The sequence below is a fragment of the Nelumbo nucifera genome, chromosome 3, assembly GCF_055504915.1.
Source record: "Nelumbo nucifera cultivar China Antique chromosome 3, China Antique-T2T, whole genome shotgun sequence".
Lineage (NCBI taxonomy): Eukaryota > Viridiplantae > Streptophyta > Magnoliopsida > Proteales > Nelumbonaceae > Nelumbo > Nelumbo nucifera.
Genome location: NC_142651.1, coordinates 106,416,502 through 106,434,770, shown reverse-complemented (window position 1 = coordinate 106,434,770; position 18,269 = coordinate 106,416,502). Strand labels below are relative to the sequence as shown.

The following is an 18,269-nucleotide window of genomic DNA, read 5'->3' as shown; positions in this document are numbered from 1 at the left end:
TCTCAATTGGAATTAGAAATAATGGATTGGCCTAAGAAGCTAGAAGGGTTTGACTATTTGTATGTAAGAGCCCTAAGCTAAAAATGTTGAGAATGCTGATACTGAGATTAGGATCAGCATGGTCGCACTATAAATTAATCTACTTGCAAGTACAGGACGGAGGATATTGTAGGGGATTAAGTAAAAGAGTGAGAATGAGATAAACTCATTCATTACAGCAATACTAAACAAGACAATATAAAGCATATATGCTTCCTAAAATCATAGTATTGATTTAATTAGCCCTTGATACCAATGCCAAGATCCAGAGCGGGTAGACAAAAATGATCTTGTTAGATGCTTATGTGGCATAACTCCCACATTAATAGGACCGATAGTTTGATATTGTTTAACCAGATTTTTTAATATGGGGATTCTTCCAATGAACTGTGATATTGTGAAGTGCAATTTTCGCTCACAGATTGTCTTCATCTTTATCCAAGGAAGAAGATAGGAAACTCAATATAAAGCTATCAAGATCACCATCGAGAACAGAATCAGGATCAGAGACCTCATAGTTTGTTCTCAGATCCTTAACCATCTGATAAGGCTGCAAGAAACAGGAAAGCAGAAGAAACGCAGTTAGTGAGGTTTAAATTTTAAAATGTTAGCGGCTAAGAAAAAAAGGTGGTTACTGCCAAAGAACATACGTGGAGGACATAAGTCCGTATTTGATTGCCCCAGCTAATTTCGGTGAGGGATTGTGTATGCTGTGCATTCAACTGAGCCTGTCGAGCCATCTCAAGCTGGTCTAGCCGGGATTGAAGCACTGCCATTGCCATTGCCTTGTTTTGATGTTGTGATCTGTTTTAGCATGCAGGAAAGCAAAACTTATGGGTTGTAGTTGTAGAGAAGAAAATGGAGACATTTCTTTTCCAAACATCTAACAGTAACTTGTAAAGCTGCATGGCGAAAGCATACATGACTTACGTGTACTGCATACCTTTCATTTTGACAAGTAGCAGTGACTCCTGTTGGAATATGCACTATTCTCACTGCACTTTCAGTTGTGTTAACATGCTGGCCACCTGCTCCTCCAGCACGAAACCGCTCAATGCGAAGATCAGATTCGTTAATCTGAAATCGGGATGAAACATCGCCCAAGATGGGAATAACAGCTACAGCAGCAAAAGATGTATGTCGGCGCTTTCCACTATCAAAAGGTGAAATTCTCACCAACCTGTGAACCCCAACTTCTGCTTTGGCATATCCAAATGCATATTCACCATCTAATTTGATTGTTGCACGCTAAAAATCAGACCAATATACTATCAGATATTTATTGTCATTTAGTGGTTCACAAAAATGTACTTGTACTAATTTCAGATCATTGTAAAGTAGTTACAGCATATCCAAGGTTATAACAAGTCAAATAGAACTGAATAAATATTATGTGCAACTTGACTAATATTTCCTTCACCCAAATATTTGGGGAATACGAGTATAACAAAAGTAATATTTCTGTGTTAAGTTATACAATCAAATAATTATGTTTCAATTAATATCCTGCCAAAGCACTCACTGTCTGTAAATCATGAAAGCTAATGAGTGTCGAACATATTAAGACACACATCTTATCCAGTAGAGCACTTCCAAGAATCTTCTCCCATTACTCTTAACAGGAAAATATTTCAGAAGCTACAGGTAAGACTAGGAGAAGGGCCAAGGAGAGAAGGGAAGAAATCAAGAAACAATATAGATCAACCCGAGGAAGAAAGGAAGCAGCACAAGTATTTACATTGACATTTGCATACTGTTTATATAGGAATGATTTGTCTTGACGTCTTTATTTCTTGAAAACTGGTCAAGTATATTTCGTTACATGTCAAAATGCCTATATATATATATATATATATATATATATATATATTAAATATTATTAACACCTGTAAACAGGTGTATCGGGGACCAAAATATATGATTCGATACACCCCGATTGTATCGATACATTGAACCTTGGTTGTTAGCATGCAATGGGCTTGGGACCAAAAAACTCTGTTGAACATTTTTTTTTACACCCATAAATTGAACACAATAGAAGAAAGATAGTAGCTTCACATAGATAAATTAGAAAGATAAGAGACAGTTGGGGTTTAGAGATGGCGAGAAGAGGAAGAAGTGAGGGAGAAAGTGAAGGGTCCACAGTTATCATACCCGATCACTCCAAACTCTTTTATTTCTTGTAGTAAGATGGAAGACAGAATTACAATAATGCCCTTACATATTTGAATGCTATACGATCTAGCCCCAAACATATGAATCCTAAAAATACCCTTACCTAAAGAATATGTTGTTTCTACACTCCCCTTCAAGTTGGGGCAAAGATATCTATCCTGCCCCACTTGGGAACAAGTTCTGTGAGTTGAACTTTGTTAACTCCTATATTGAGAATGTCTGCTAGTTGGGACTATGAAGTTGAATAGGGAGTGCAAATATGACCATCCACAAACTTCTCACGAATAAAGCGGTGATCAAATTCAATATGCTCAGTGTGGTCATGTAGAAACAGGTTATGGCCAATACTAATGGCTGCCTTATTGTCACAGTACAAGCTCAAAGGACCAGTTGGCAAATTCCTAATTTACTAGGCAACAATTTCAACCACAATGCTTCACACACACCATGTGCAGATGTGCCATTGTTATAAATTCAGCTTTACACTTGACCTTGCAACCATGTTCTGCTTCTCACCAACCAACCAAATTACCTCCAACAAATGAACAATATCCTAAGGTAATTTCCTATTCCTGTATGTAATGGATCTAGCCTAGTCTGTCTGCATCAGTGTACACTTCAACCTGAAAATATCCATGATTAGAAAAAAGAATTCCTTTGTTTGGAGATGACTTCAGATATCTCAAGATTCCATGAGTAACCTCGAGATGTATGCTTCTAGGACCACGCATAAACTAGCTTACAACACTACCAGCATAGGCAATATCAGGTCTAGAGTGAGATAAGTGAATTAACTTTCCAACCAGGCACCAAAACCTTACTACATCAATTTAAGGATAGCCAGCTTGATCCCCAAGGTGATGATTCTGATAAATTAGAGTTTCAGTAAGTTTAGATTCCATCATTCCAGTCCCCTTTGAGAAGATCAAAAGTATATTTTTTCTGGAAAATGAAGATATCTTTCTTTGATCTGCCGACTTCAATTCCAAGGAAATATCGAAGATCAAAAGTATTCCAGTTCCTTCCCTAGGAAGGACTTTAACTGTTAAATCTATTCCTGGCCATAGGAACAGCAACAGGTGTACAGTGTACTATAGTAAAAAAAGGAGGGATGAACAGGAGTGGAAGCTGGTAAGACAGGCACCCTCTCTTCCCCAAAGTGGCCCACCTCCCCTGAAGAGAGGGCTTTTTGGCAACATAGAAGGGAGTAGACTCAAAAAAGGAGGCATCTATTGAAACAATTCATTCCCATGAAGTAGGACGATAGCACTTGTACCCCTTTTGAGATGCAAGATACCCCAAGAAGATGCACTTGATATCCTTGGGATCAAGTTTAGCCAGTGAGGAGGAAGAAACATGAACATAATAGACACAACCAAACACCTATGGGGGGAATAGAAAATAGAGGCCACTAAGGAGAGAAAAGTCCAAATGAATGTTTGAAATTGGGACTCATAAAGGAATACGATTAATTTTTTTTTGATCAATAACACTTTCATTAATTCATCAGTAGAAAATTTACAAGTGGAAGACAAACACACTTATCTTCCAAAAGTCACAAAGAACTTCAAGAAAGGAAAAAATACAAAGATACAAAGACACTACCGTTACAGCTTAGCCCAAAACAAAGAATCCCTTTCTGCCCCTTGTTTTGCTAACCCGTCAGCTAAGGAATTAGCTGATCTTTTAATCTAACATGTCTTAACTTCCATCTCCCGCACCAGCCATTTGAATTTCCTCTTCTCATTATTATACTTCCATAAATCATTTTAATCTTTAGTCAGCCACCCTATCACCACTTCTGAATCCCCTTCAATTATAAGTTTCCTGATGTTCAATTCCTTAGCTTTTCGGGCTCCTTCCATAACTGCACATATCTCAGCTCTAAGGGAGTCACCCACTCCAATTGGGCCTGAGAACATAGCAGAGATGACCCCATTATCATCTCTAAAAACACCCCCGATCCTCGATTGTCCCGGGTTTCCCCTACTGCATCCATCAAAGTTTAATTTCATGAATCCACTAGGTGGGGGGGTCCAAGCCACACTCATTACTGACTTGGTCTGCGTGCAATTTGCAATTTCACCCCACTTCCTCAACATGTCATCCACAGTGTAATCTGTGAATATTTCCAAAGATTTCAGCCACTGTACCGCCCTAAAGTGTATGATAGCCCTTAGATCTACTGACCCTCTTTGAGTTTCTGAGAATATCTTGGAGTTTCTTTCTTCCCACAGTGTCCAACATACTGCAGCCCTTAGTCCTCTCCACATTGTCCTTCCCCTTTTTAACCGCCACCTGAAAAAGGAAGGGGAGAAAAGGCCCTGCATGTCTGATGAGGGACTCCAGCTGCATCCAAATAAGGAGAAAAGCCCAATCCCACAATGACCTCGCGAAGTGGCAAGACACCATTTGGTGAAAACCAATCTCCCCATTTGCTTTACACAGAACACACCACTAAGGTGACAAGCAAGTATTGGGTCTCTTCTTTTGGAGTAGATCACCAGTGTTGATTCTTTCCAGATAGGCTTCCCAACAAAAACTACCAACCCTAGGAGGTATAGCTCTGCACCAAACCTCACCAACAGGGAAAGGGGACAAGGTAGGACTGGTGGATTGACTTAAGACTTTGAAGAACGAAGCACAAGAGAAAATTCCATTGGGAGTAGGTGTCCAAATTCTAGAATCCGCCCTAGTGGGGTCTAAGACAACGTTATCAAGAAGTGCAAGAAGGCTCGAAATACAGTCGAAGTCTGAGTCCATCAAATCCCTTCTTAGACCCAAGTTCCACCCAATCCCAGAAATGAAAGAGGACCGGGTGGTGAAAGACGAGATCGACACATTTTTCAAATCAGAAAGGGCATACAAAGACGACGGAAACTGATCCTTTAGAGGGGCGCTCCCCACCCAAGTTTGTTTCCAAAACTTTATGGAGTTACCGGAATTCAAGTCATACCTGATATTAGGAATGAAAACTGGTAGTAGGTCATGAATGGCTTTCCAAGGAGAATTGCTTGTGATCCTAGCTCTGATTCCAGCGTCCCATCCATTGTGCTCCAGCCCATGAATTGCTTCTCCTTCTCCAAAGGAAACCTCCACAACCACTTCCCCAGCAGAGTCATATTCCTTCTCCTAATACTCCCAAGCCCCAAGCCACCACACGACTTACTCCTACACACTATTTCCTAGCTAACTCTATGATCCCTCTTCTCTTCTCCTGGCTCCCACAGGAAATCTCTCATTATCTTTTCTAATCTGTTAGCAATCTTCACTGGGATTTTAAACACCGACATGAAAAAGATGGGTAAGTTAGCAAGTGTGGCCTTAGTTAGTGTAATTCTCCCACCAAGAGAGAGGTAGTTCTTTTTCCAGGATACCAATATTTTTTCAAACCTTTCCATCACCGGGTTCCAGAAACTCTCTCTTGGGATTATCACCTAATGGTAATCCTAAGTAATTCAGAGGCCATCCTGAAACTTCACACCCCAACACTTCAGCACTCTCCCTGATCTCTCCCTCCTCCAAATTCACCCCCACTACACAACTTTTCCCAAGGTTAACCTTCAAATTGGACATTTGCTCAAACAATTGTATCATCGACTTCAAATTCCTGATAAACTTCACATTACCACCTTCACAAAATAGAATCGTGTCATCAGCAAACTGTAAGTGAGTGAGGGGGGTTTCCACCCTCCCAACCCTCCAGCCTCTAATGAGCCCCCTAGAATCTGCTTTGTGAATCAGTTTCCCCAAAACCTCCGCAGTTAAAATAAACAAGAAATGAGAAAGGGGGTCTCCTTGTCTTATACCCCTACTGGCTGGAAAGAAATCTACCACTGTCCCATTCACTAGCACTGAATAATGACAATTCCGAACATAGCCCATGATCCACTTACACCATCTAGCCCCTAACCCGAATTTAGTTAAAACTTTCCTCAAGAACTCCCAGTCCACCAAGTCATAAGCCTTTTTCAGGTCCAACTTACAGACCACTCCCTTCTTCTTATCCCTCTTAAAGTTCTCCACACTCTCAAAGACAACACTTTTGCAATGATCTTATACAAGCTATTAACCAAGCTTATTGGCCTAAAATCCTTCGGGTGGGATGCATCTTTCTTTTTTGGAATTAAAGCTATAAAAGTAGAGTTCACACCCGGATTGACAATTCCTCTCCTGAAAAACTCCTCAAACACCCGCAAGAGATCATCTTTCAAGATATCCCAACAATCCTGATAAAAAGCCATTGTAAACCCATCCGGCCCTGGAGCTTTTGTTCTATCCATAGAGAACACAGCCTCCTTGATCTCTTCTATATTAAAGCTTCTTTCCATCTTTCTCCTGTTCTCCACCCCTACATCTAGCCAATCCAAACCTTCTACCCACACCCTTCTACTCACAGGCCTTCTTAGAATAGATTTAAAGTGCTCCACACAGGTCCTGGCAATCTCCTCTTGTTGTACTAACTCAACTCCATCTACTACCAATTTGGAGATAAAGTTCTTCCTTGTTCTGCAATATGCTAGAGAGTGGAAATACCTAGTGTTTCTATCTCCCTCTTGCAACCATTTACACCGAGAATTTTGCCTCCAGCTAATTTCCTCCTTGTACAGACAGTCCTCTAACTGTCTTCTCAATTCTCTCCTGAGGACATTGTCTTCCTCTCCAAATTCTCCTCTTTCCTCTTTAAAGTCAAGGCTTTCAATCTTCTTCATCAAGTCTCCCTTCCTTTCTTCTGTCCTCCCGAATGCCATCAAATTCCACTCCTTGATTCTTGCTTTCAAGAATTGTAGTTTCTTATGGAATCTCATCCCCTCCCACTCCACCGACGGGTTACACTCATGCCACCACTCCCTCACTTTGTTAGGAAACCCTGGATGAAGTAACCACATATTTTCAAATCTAAAGGGGGTAGGACCTCCACACCTTCTTTCCTCCTTACATAACACTATGGGCCAGTGATCCGAGGTCACCCTTGGGACAGCTCTAGCATCCAAGGTTCCCCAATGTTCTTCCCAATCCAAAGAGAACAGGAATCTTTAAGCTCAAATGCATCCACAAAACTGTTAAACTTTCTCATGCTTTTTGTCACACTCTGGTTAATCTTATTGGACTCTTCCGAGAATCTAATCACATTGAAATCCCCACCCATGCACCAAGGCCCATCCCACAACCCTCTAATATCAGCCAGTTCCTCCCACAGCTCCTTTCTCTCTCTGTAGTCATTCGGTCCGTTAACATTTGTGAGCACCCACATATAATCATCCTCTTGCTGCTTAAACTTCATGGAAACCGAGTACTTTCCGATCAACTCCTCTAGACCTTCAACCACATCCCTCTTCCACATTGTTACAATCCCCCCGGAAGCACCCCACGATGGAGCCGCCACCCATCTAATCCCCCTGGCTTTCCATACACTCCTTGACCATTTGTCATGAAGCTCCATTCTCTTCGACTCTTGCAACAGCACAATGTCTGGGTCATATCGTCTTATTACCTCTTTTATTGTTGCTCTCTTCTTCGCACTCCCAATTCCCCTCACATTCCAACTAAGAATCTTCATTTCGTTTCTTTTTACAAACCCCTTGCCACCTACCCACTACTTTCCCCCTTTCCTTCTATCTCCTTTTAGCTCGAGCTTCTTGTCTCCTTCTACATCTCTCTTTGTCTCTCTACTTCACTCAACCTCCTCTTCTTTGTTATGATCTGCATCTTCCTCTTCTGTAAACTTTCTTTCAACTCGTTCAAATCTTCCAGCCTACAACCCAACTTCCCTACAAATTCTGCTATCGTGTCTTCTCTCACTGATTCCACCACCCCTACCCTTCTTACAGAATCCCCTTCATCTTTGTCCACCTGTCTTTCCTTCCTCTCCTCTAGTCCCACCTCAGTTCTTTCCTCTCCAACCTTCCTCCCCTTAATGTTACCTCCCTCCTTCCTTGCTTTCTCCCCGTAATCCTCTCCATCTCTACCCTCATTCCTTTCCCTCCTCTCCACTAACCCCTCATTTCTTCCTTCCTCCCCTTCCCTCCTCCAAATCAGCTTCCCTTCCACATCCTTAAACACTCTTTCAATGTTCCCACACTTTTCCACTCCTATACCTTTCTTCCCGCACCTTCCCACAATCCTTCCTTCCCCTCTCCCCGTCCTCAGAGAGCCTGCCTACTAGCTCGGCTGCATATTCATGGGCTATAAGACATGGTACAGGAACGGAATCTGGAACCAAAGACACAAGAGACACATTAGTAGCACAAACCGAAATCACATGGTTACCTGGGACTGATGGACAAGCTAGAATAGGACTGCTCCCGGCCTCCTTCTCTTGTTCCGGAGGTTGGTAAACAATTATCTTCCTGAGTTGGTTGGGAAGTACTTCTGTCCTTTGGTCAACCTGGTGATCTTTCCACTCTACCCCTGGGTCACCCCTAGATGGCGTATTCTTGCACTACTTCCGGTTCACCCGGTTTTCCCCTTCTGATAAACCTTGCGCACTCTGTGGTCTTGGGAATGAGATAAGCCGATTGCAGTCTTCACCCTGGAATAATCTTGCAATATTCCACCCTTCCATATCACCTCCAGCACAACTGCCTTTATCGTTTACACTGCCCACGCTAGAGCCATCAACAGAAAAGTCCTCCGATTCATCATCGCCTTCACCACACTGCACTCATCCTTCAAACTTCTCTTTCTTCTCTTCAGTTCTTCCCCTAGTGAAACTTGGCTTCGGCCTCTCTGAGAAGCCTCGCACGGGGTTAAGCTCCTTCAAACTTCGTCGAGAGACCCACTGTAACGCCCTCTTCTTTTCTGGTTTCCAGCGCTGCGCGCAATCCCCCTTTTGACTCGCGGCTGGGGACGATGATAGACCGTAACCGATGTCTATCATAGTCGAAGCCCCAGTCACGTGTTTCTTTAAAGGCTCACGCGCCTTTTTAACAAGCTGGGTCGGGCCCGCTAACCTGTTTGGGCCTTTAAACATACCATTAGTAGCCCACATGGGCTTTTGCTTTGGCCCATTCTTAAATACCCGCGAGTTCACGTGACTTTTAAGAAGGTCACGCACGTCCAGCCCCGGCCTCGGTTTGGTTTTAACAGGTCTAAGTTCGGTTCTTCCTTGGACCAACCCCTTTTCCTTGTTCAAAAAAGTCTTGGCGTCGGTTACAACCTGTGCAAAGGACCTGCCACCCTCCAGACTGTTCACTTCTTCCACACGCGAAAATCCCACCCCCTGCCTGCTACCCTTTTGTTTCTCCAGCAAATGTTTTTCCATTTTAGTGAAAGTACTTTTCTTGTTTGAATCCTCCAACCCTTTCTTGCCACGCAGCTCTTCTTCTTCAACCTTCTCATCTCCCTCCCTACGAGCCTCTTTCCAGAGCATCAATTCAGTGGATGAAGCCAGCCACACTGAGTAGCAATGCCTTTCGACTAGCACCTCTATCTTCCGAGGAATCTCCTCAGGTTTTACTCCATTCAATAAAATTGAAGCTGAACGAAGGTCTCCCCAAAAGGCACCTCCTAGTGATCCTCCACACATCAAAGCAATGGCTTCAGCAATTTCTTGCTTCCACAAGTGAAAGGGAAGACCTAAAAGACGCACCAACACTCCATCTTCAACAAAGAAATCTTTGGAGTTTGATCCCAGACACCATCTTGATACTGTGAAATTTCCAAGTTTAGCTTGGATATTTAAAGCCTCAACTTCTACTCTGTTCTCAAGCAGACCCAGCAAAGCCTTGTCCTTCTCAAAAGGTATTAAAATAAATGTGCTCTTCAACTTTAAACTTGCTGTTAACAGATCTGCAACTTTCCTCCAGTCAAGAATGGGAGCTGAAGCTTTAACTATCAGTAAGGAAGACGTAAGAACAGCCTCAGATCTTAAGGTTTTAGGGACATTCATACCAAACATAAGAGCCCAGTCAACTTCTAAAGACATTCTTTCTTGCAACAACCCCATTCTGTTGAGAGATTTTTACACAGGTTGTCTGATGTTCTTTCCCATGTTCAACAAAATAAGCATGAAGTTTAGCATCCATATACTCTCCTCCATTATCTGATCAAAGGACTTTAAGAGGCCTCTCAAACTAGGTATTCACAATGTTGCGAAAGTTCTTGAAAATCGTGTAGACTCCATCCTTAGTTTTCATCAAATAAACCCATGTGCACCGAAAAAAATCATCCACAAAGGTAGCAAAATAATGATGACCAGATAAAGTTGTAGAAATAGGAATCCACACATCAGAATGAACAAAAGCAAAAGGAACTGAACTTCTTGTATTACTTCTAGGATAAGAATTTCTACAATGTTTTCCATTCAGAAGAATACTCTCTTGAATATCGTCATATACATATTTGCATTCAGAAGAATACTCTCATGGTTAGAAAAAAAAAGGTAAGGAAGTAAACCTTTATTCCAGCAATCTCACCGGGCATTTCGTCCACTACAGTCACTCCATATCCCCTGTGTTGAGCCCATGACTTATACATCTGCATGACCATGGCAGCCCAATCCATGCTCTCTGTACCCCCAGCTCCTGCTTGAACCTGCATCATGCACAAACAATGGATCAATATTTTAATTGGCACCAACTAACTTAAATTCTAAAAAACAGGCTTCATACACAAATTAACAATTGAAACTTAATTTGCATAAATATCTTCACAGTTATGACACTAATCCCCTTCCATTTTCAGGGAATATGTAAATTAAAATCAGGGCCATCTGGATAGAATGTGTGTGTATGTGTGTATTAGACGCAATTTGTGGTCCAGGCAAACAGACAAATTCTCCTACCCATGAAGAATATTTGCAAAGTTTAGTGGAAGGAATTACCTCTATAAAACAAGAGCAAGAATCCTGCTCCCCAGATAACAAAGCTTGAAGCTCTTTCTCCTTTGTGCTTCTTCTCATCCTAAGTAAAGCTCTTATTGATTCCTATAGGAGAAGGGAACTTACATCAAGATGGGAAGTACCCATCATAAGATATTAAATCCAATTTGAGAACAAGAAATCAAATAAGTTATTACAAACAAGACATAACACAAAACATGCAGAGGAACATATATTCCAACATGGATTATATGAGAACAAACATGCAGTACATCCACTTATTTCTCAATTTACAACAGAAATAGATGAAGACTCCATCCATTACTCAATAAAAAAATACATGACATAACACAAAACAATATTCTGTTTAAGCTTCATACTTGGATTCTAGTAAAGGGATCCACCAGATCACTTTCATGGGGCTCTAAACATATGCCTCGGTCAATCATGCTACATACACGGTCATTATCACCTCTTACCAAATGGATACTTCTCTGAGTTGGAAATGGACTACGTCTTATTTTATTATATTGGCAGTATGCTTTTTGGATTCAGAAACTGTTTTGCACCTCTAGATAATAGTCTCGTTACAAACATGCTTCCTGGGGCAAACACTGAAAATTTATCCCACCTGTCAATGAATAGAAGACTCTACAAATTGATTTCAACGCAAATGATTTATGCAAAGTGTAAATTGTGTTTCACATTGAATTCCCATTGTCAGTTCAGATCATATGACATAGATGTAAATTACATCTTTTGTGGGTGAAGATTCAACGTATATTGTTCACATAATTGTAACAGTTATTGAAGGTTTTCTGCTGAATCTCAATTGAGTTTGAATCATTTTAATATATTGCTAAATCCAAGGAAGAAACTGTCTAAATGTATAATATGTAGCAGATGGAATACATGCCTATAAGAAAAAGCAAGGGCCCACCGATTCCAACTCTCCATCGTTTTCTTCACGTGCAAGCTTCAGCATATCAATATGCTCGAACAATTCTTGCTCGAATCCATTTACCTCCTTCATCTTACCCATGAGGGAACCATGCTCGCGGCTTATCTTCCCAGCATGAACAGGGTCGTCCCAAAGGTCGGACCTATTCAGCTCTGCTGAGAGCATCTCCAGCCTGATTACCATCTTCTTCCACTGTCACCATACAGGAAAAACTCAGATTTCACACCAAACCGGAATTGGTGAAAACATGGCCACAAACCTTACGAAATTTGAGAAGAATCAGCAACCACAAATTGGAAACAGAATGAGAAAAAACATAATAGCGGAACTTCAGTTCACTAAAACATAATAACGGACTTAGTAATTCCACCTGTAACCGCTTCTTGATTAGCTGAATCGATTGAGCGATGGCAGCGGCGTGACTCTTCCAATCACTTTCGCTTTCATCGAGTATCGTCCATCGGCGAGCAACAATATTATCGACTGTAAGGCCATCGGAGGTCTTAGGTTCAATAACGGCCTGAGAACTGAACCAGTGCACACCGCTTGGTGGAACGAAAAAGTGATGAAAACAAGCTAGTTTCTTTATGGTTTCAACCTCAAAAGAAGAACAAGAAAACCTCGAGAAACTCTGCAAAACCCTAAAACTAGAACCAATCACGGGCTGCGAATTGAGGTGTGAGATATTGGGAGGTTTATTGTGTGATTCTGAGAGCGAAGAGAACAGAAGTGAAACCAGGTAGGTCCGAATTGCAGGGTTTCGGAGGTGTAAAGATCCATCTGTTGATCTTCTCATCGCAATAAAATTCCCCATTTTTTACTAATAGGATCTTCCGCTAGAGGGAGAGCCGGAGAGCTCGGAAAGGTTTTAAAGCCTCGAAAAATCTTCAGATCAAAAACTCGACTTTTTTTTGGGTGGAAAATCACTTAATCCCAAGCAAAAGAAAACAGAGGAAAAGAAAAACAACATAGAAAAAAACAGAAACAGAAATGAAAACAGATCAAAAACTCGACTGCAGTTTAAAAACCTCATATTGAAATGAGAATGGGAAGGGTAGTTTAGTCATGTAATTTTTTAGGGTATTTGCGTCATTGTAGACCAATCTCCTTTACATCAGAGCCCCTCTGGAGTCTGGATGTCTGATGTCGCCATTGTTTCAGCGTTTCAGGCAGCCTCTGAAGTCAGAAATGGTGGTAACGGCGGACTTGTCATTCTTACAGTGACCTACATCTACATGACCAGCACACCACGCCTCCTCTCTAGTCCTTACCTATTCTTTCTACGGATCAAAAATCCCTTCAAACCCTCCACAGCCGTCCGATCTCTCTGCAACATATCTCCTCCTCCTAATCGAATAATGGCGTATAGGAGTCACCCCGATTCAGCAAAAGAGGGGGACCCAAATGGTGAAAACAAGACTGTAAATTACCCAATCCCTTTGTCTCCGCCATTGCCTGCGATTTCAAAGCAGATGGAGCTGGCTAGAGCCATGTCCGCGTCCTCAAAATCGAGTCTCTTTTCACTCTCCTTAAGCGATGTGCTGTTCGAAGACGAGTGGCTGATCGTCGTAAACAAACCACAAGGGATTTACTGTGAAAGCGTATTGGCTTCAGTTCCTCGTCTTTGGAGCAATTCCACTGATTCCTCAACACTGAGTAAGATTTCCTTATAATTGCTTCCTTTATTGTATGTGGTTCAAAATTCAACCCCCCCTGTTACACTTACGGGTGTCTTTTGTTGATAGTTCAATACTTTGGTTAGCCAAAAATGTTTAAAAAGAAAAGATAGGAATTTGAATCAAAATTTTGTTTTACAGGAAATGAATCTAACCCACTGGAGCTCCATCTAGCCAATCGACTTGACCGCGACACTAGCGGTGTAATGGTCATAACCAAGTCACACAAGATAGCAGGAAAACTTGTGAAGGCATTCACAGACCACAAGGTTTCAAAAACGTACGTGGTTCTGTGCATTGGAGCTGCTCCAAAGTGGGAGACAATCAGCATAAAATCAGGCCATGGTAGATCTAAGTTTGGTGCATGGCGAGTCTATGCTGCATCAGATGTTGGTCGGACACTCCCTGGCGGTTCAGTGGTCAGAGACATGGCAACTTCATTTGAAGTTCTCTCAGTGAATGGGCAAGGGAACTTCAGAGAACCAACTAAACATACTATTAGTGAAGAAGAATTCCAACTTGTTGAAGAACGAGGCGTCAGTTTAAGCAACGATGATAAAAAGGATGAGATGTTGATAAGAGCATATCCTAAGAACGGCAGAACGCATCAGATTCGTTTGCACTGTCAGTACCTCAGAATTCCAATAAGAGGGGATGTGAAATATGAAGGTGTCTATGAGTGGAGGGGGCAAATGTTTGATGGTCATGCCCTTCATGCAGAGAGCTTGTCATTCAGTCATCCTGTCACTGGACTTCCAGTTGAAGTCAAGGCACCTCTGCCCCTGTGGGCAGAACAAGCATTTACAGCTGATGCTAGAGCCTCCCAATAGATTTTGCAGTGATGCTCTGCTAAATACCAGACGATTGACATTGTTCACATCAGATATTGTTTTATGGATATCTGTCCAACTTTTATCCGGTTAGTAATCAACTGATTCAATGGGCTGAAATTGATTCAAAGATATATTACTTGATGGTTCTGGTTGATGCTTTTTCTTTTCTTTGTCATACTTATGTGTGAAAATACTCTTGCTTGAGCTCATTAATTGACTCATGTTGCACCACAAGAATATCTCTGAAACATGGTTCTTAATATGTGTACCTCCATTATCTGGCTTGACATCGTTTATTTAAGTTGTTTTTGTTATCTTCAGGATAAAGATATGAAAGCTATAGTCAAGGTGGTTGGTGGAATCTGCAGTCTGTGTCACATGGAAAGCTTCTACCGATGACCAAATGGTCTGCATTCAATCTTCATTTCTGCTCTGGACAACTTGTTAGGTTCGTTTGCAGTCCTTCCACAGATCTAATATATCAGATCGGCTTGTGTGTGATATGTATCTCTTCTTATATTTATATCAAAGTATGTAGGTTCTTTAAGCTACTGTAAATGATCAATTGGAATTTTAGAAGAGTTACAACTTACAAGTTGTTTCCCACATAACCAATTTGGTTCCAACTTCCACTCCTTCCACAATTGTTCCTACCAATTAATGAGATGTATCTCCAAGAAGCATTCGAAGAGTATATAGTCAAAGATCAGGGATGCACAGATGAATTGGGGAAGGAGGAAATCTGCTCTAAAAGTTGACTAAAACAGATCCTGTAGGGCTACAAGAGAATGCAATTGACACATTGAGAGAAGGGTAACTTTCATTCAAACAAAAAAGGAAGGGATGTACATGAGAAGATGTACCAAAAAGGGCAAAAAAACACAAAAAGAAGAATATTGGATGTTTTTCTTTCTTTTCCTGCAAAAGAAGAATATTGGATGTTTCATTTCCTTTGAAACAAGTGCATTGTCAAATCCAAAAATTGATGTTGCATTATAGCCTAAAAAGGAAAGAACCACGAGTAAGAATATATTGATACATTTTCATACTTAATTTAAAGAATAAACACTACACAAAACTTGTTTTACCATTGATAGAATTTTTTAGGCCATCATTGATATAATTGTGTTGGTGTGAAAACCTTGGCAGATGGATATAATTTACCAAATCCAACATTGTCCTGCATAGTAATTTTTTAAAGAAGACAAGCGCAGACTATAAACCTGAAACCCTACCTGCCCCTTAAAGAATGCCATATGAATCGGCATTTCGGAAACATTACTTATTAAAAGTTAAAACCTTAAAAGAAAAAATGAAACATTGGTACAAATGACTGCTTAATAATAATTAGTTATCTAATGGTACCCATTCAGACATCAATCAATCTCTGCAGCTATGGCCACAATTAGGGATTACAGCAAATGAAAAATAATTTCCTAGCTTCCTCTCCTCTATAAGAAGCCTGCATAGTTATTCGCAAATTACAACATGAACAACAAAAATAAGCATTCCTAAATCAAATCTGATAACTAAGCCCAGATTGAATAACACTTTAGATTCCTAAATATTTAAGTATATATAACAAACTGGTTTGCCTTAAATTTTGAGTTTAAACAGGCCAAGAGGCATGTATGGTGGATAATCTCCTTTTTAGCAAATTCACTACAAGATTGCTAAAGAAGAAGGGACATTAGCCCATTACCCAAGAAGGGAGGATTCAATCAAGGCGTGATGGAGGTTTTCCATTAGCTGGAGGCAAGAGTCGTAGTTCAGAACATAAGAGACATAAGCCTCTTTTAAGATGAGGAGGAAGAAAAAGAAGGAAGAGGAGGAGTTTTGGTTTTTTTTTCTTGTTTATTTTTTATGAAAGGTTTTCTGTGTTAAGCAGATTGAGGATGCACAACACTAGCTAAAGGGGGGAGGAGTGAAGACAAGGGAGTACAGGGGCAGAGCCCCCAGCCCAGACTTGAAGCTTTCAGCAAAATACTATGCGACCCTTCCAAGTTCTACAAAAGATTCGGCAAGTTGCTTACAAACTCAGATTCATCCTATATTTCATGTTTCCCATTTGAAAAAGAAGATAGGCAATCGTTCAGTATGTGTTTGGTTCTGTTTATGTTTTTTCATTCAACGTTTGTATTTTATTTGTTTGTAAAATCGAGAAAGGTAATAATTATAACTGTTTATGACCAATAGGTGCCACTAGAGTCCACATCAGTGTAACAGTGAAAAAACTGCCTATCCGTTTGTGGAAGCTTTAACTTCTCCAAATAGTAGGCGTGTACAAAAACCGAAATCCACTTTTGCCTTTCTTAATGAAGAGCAAGAGATGTGAACTGCTGAAGTGGCACCTAGGTTACAGCATTTATTGAATAAATGCCCACCAAACCAAACACTCTCTCATTATAACAAGAACCAAAATTAGGGGAAAAGGGAAGACAGAGAAAATAGAGAAGGAAATAGAAAACAGAGATCAATATCCCTTTTATTGCTTTCTCTAATCGTATTTATATAAGGCTATTTCCTGCCCACACATCCGACTATTACAACTCAGTAACTAACAGACCACTTAGCTACTTCAATTCATTACAAGAATGCTGTTATTTAAGTAGTGGCTGTTACATTCCCCTCCCCATAAGGGTGCCCTTGTCCTAGGGGTCAAAATTTGGAAAATGAGATTCTATAGACCAGTCCTCCCCATGTAGGGACAAATTGCTCCATTGAGCCAAAACCTGCACAATCGGAAAATTACGTCTTTCAATCAATCACCTTTGAAGCACTGCTACGGACTCTACCTCGAAGTTTCCTTCCGAGTCGGTGAGAAGCAATGTGGGAGAAGTAACTGAAAGGGTGGTTTTGGCCATTTTTTATTTTAATTAATTTTTAATTTTTTAATTTTTTTTGTTAGATTAGGCCATCCATTCGGATCAGATGGTCAAACCATCGACCCAGAAACCATCTATTTTCACTACAAGATTGCTAAAGAAGGGCAATTACCCAAGAAGGGTGGATTCAACAGAGGCATGATGGAGGTATTCCATTGGCTTGGAGGCAAGAAGTATAGTTCAGCGCAAGAGACATAAGCCTCTTTTAAGTGGGGGAGGGAGAAGAGAAAAAAGGAAGAGGAGGAATTTTTGTTTTGATTTTTTTGATTTTGTTTATTTTTTATCAAAGGTTTTTCGAGTTAAGCAGAATGAAGATGCATAACACTAGCTAACAGGGAAGGGGTGTGACCAAGGGGTACAGGAGCCACCCTAGAGGTCATAGACTTGCTTTTTTATTCTATGCCACCTAAGCATGTGTGAAGGGTATGTCATACACCCCTTGTACACTTAATGCAAAATGCATTTGAGGCAATGTTTTAAAAGCGACCCAGAACCGGAACCTTTCTGGCCATCGGTTTTTAGGTCGATGGTTTGACCATCTGGTCCAAATGGATGGCCTATTCTAACAAAAAATTAAAATATTAAAAAATAATTAAAATAAAAAATGGCCAAAACCATTGAATGGGTCAAACGGTTTGACCACTCGGATCAACAGGTCGTTAACCAATTCAACAGCTTTTGGCCAAGGACCAAGTTTGAAGTAAAACGAAACCAGTTGCCTAGATGGTTCTCAGGCCAAATGGTCCAACTATTCAAGTCAACAGAGGTTCAAAAACCATGATTTGAGGTGTATGCCCCATAGGTAGGGGTGTCAATTGGACTAGATTTGGTCCAATCCAATCCAGTCCAATGTGAGTCCATTATAAATGGACTAAGTCC

The 18,269-nt window shown here is 40.8% G+C and overlaps 2 protein-coding genes across 3 annotated transcripts; one reads left to right on the top strand and one right to left on the bottom strand.

The window, feature by feature from the left end:
* Positions 1–140: 140 nt before the first annotated feature.
* Positions 141–12,994, bottom strand: LOC104598793 (Peptide chain release factor 2). Its single transcript, XM_010261014.3, has 7 exons — positions 12,367–12,994; positions 11,976–12,188; positions 11,039–11,140; positions 10,612–10,749; positions 983–1,287; positions 690–843; positions 141–589 (listed from the first exon to the last, which is right to left on the bottom strand). The coding sequence occupies exons 1-7, from the start codon at positions 12,808–12,810 to the stop codon at positions 455–457; spliced, it is 1,491 nt and encodes a 496-aa protein (XP_010259316.1). The 5' UTR covers positions 12,811–12,994; the 3' UTR covers positions 141–454.
* A 5-nt stretch (positions 12,995–12,999) lies between these two features.
* On the top strand, positions 13,000–16,603 carry LOC104598791 (Pseudouridine synthase family protein). 2 transcript variants are annotated; one of them, XM_088901023.1, is made up of 4 exons: positions 13,000–13,652; positions 13,814–14,591; positions 14,827–14,953; positions 16,394–16,603. In XM_088901023.1, the coding sequence occupies exons 1-2, from the start codon at positions 13,133–13,135 to the stop codon at positions 14,500–14,502; spliced, it is 1,209 nt and encodes a 402-aa protein (XP_088757149.1). In that variant the 5' UTR covers positions 13,000–13,132; the 3' UTR covers positions 14,503–14,591; positions 14,827–14,953; positions 16,394–16,603. The 2 variants fall into 2 exon arrangements, with proteins under 2 accessions (XP_088757149.1, XP_010259314.1); XM_010261012.3 differs by lacking the exon at positions 16,394–16,603 and having other exon boundaries at positions 14,827–15,113.
* The last annotated feature ends 1,666 nt before the right edge of the window (positions 16,604–18,269 follow it).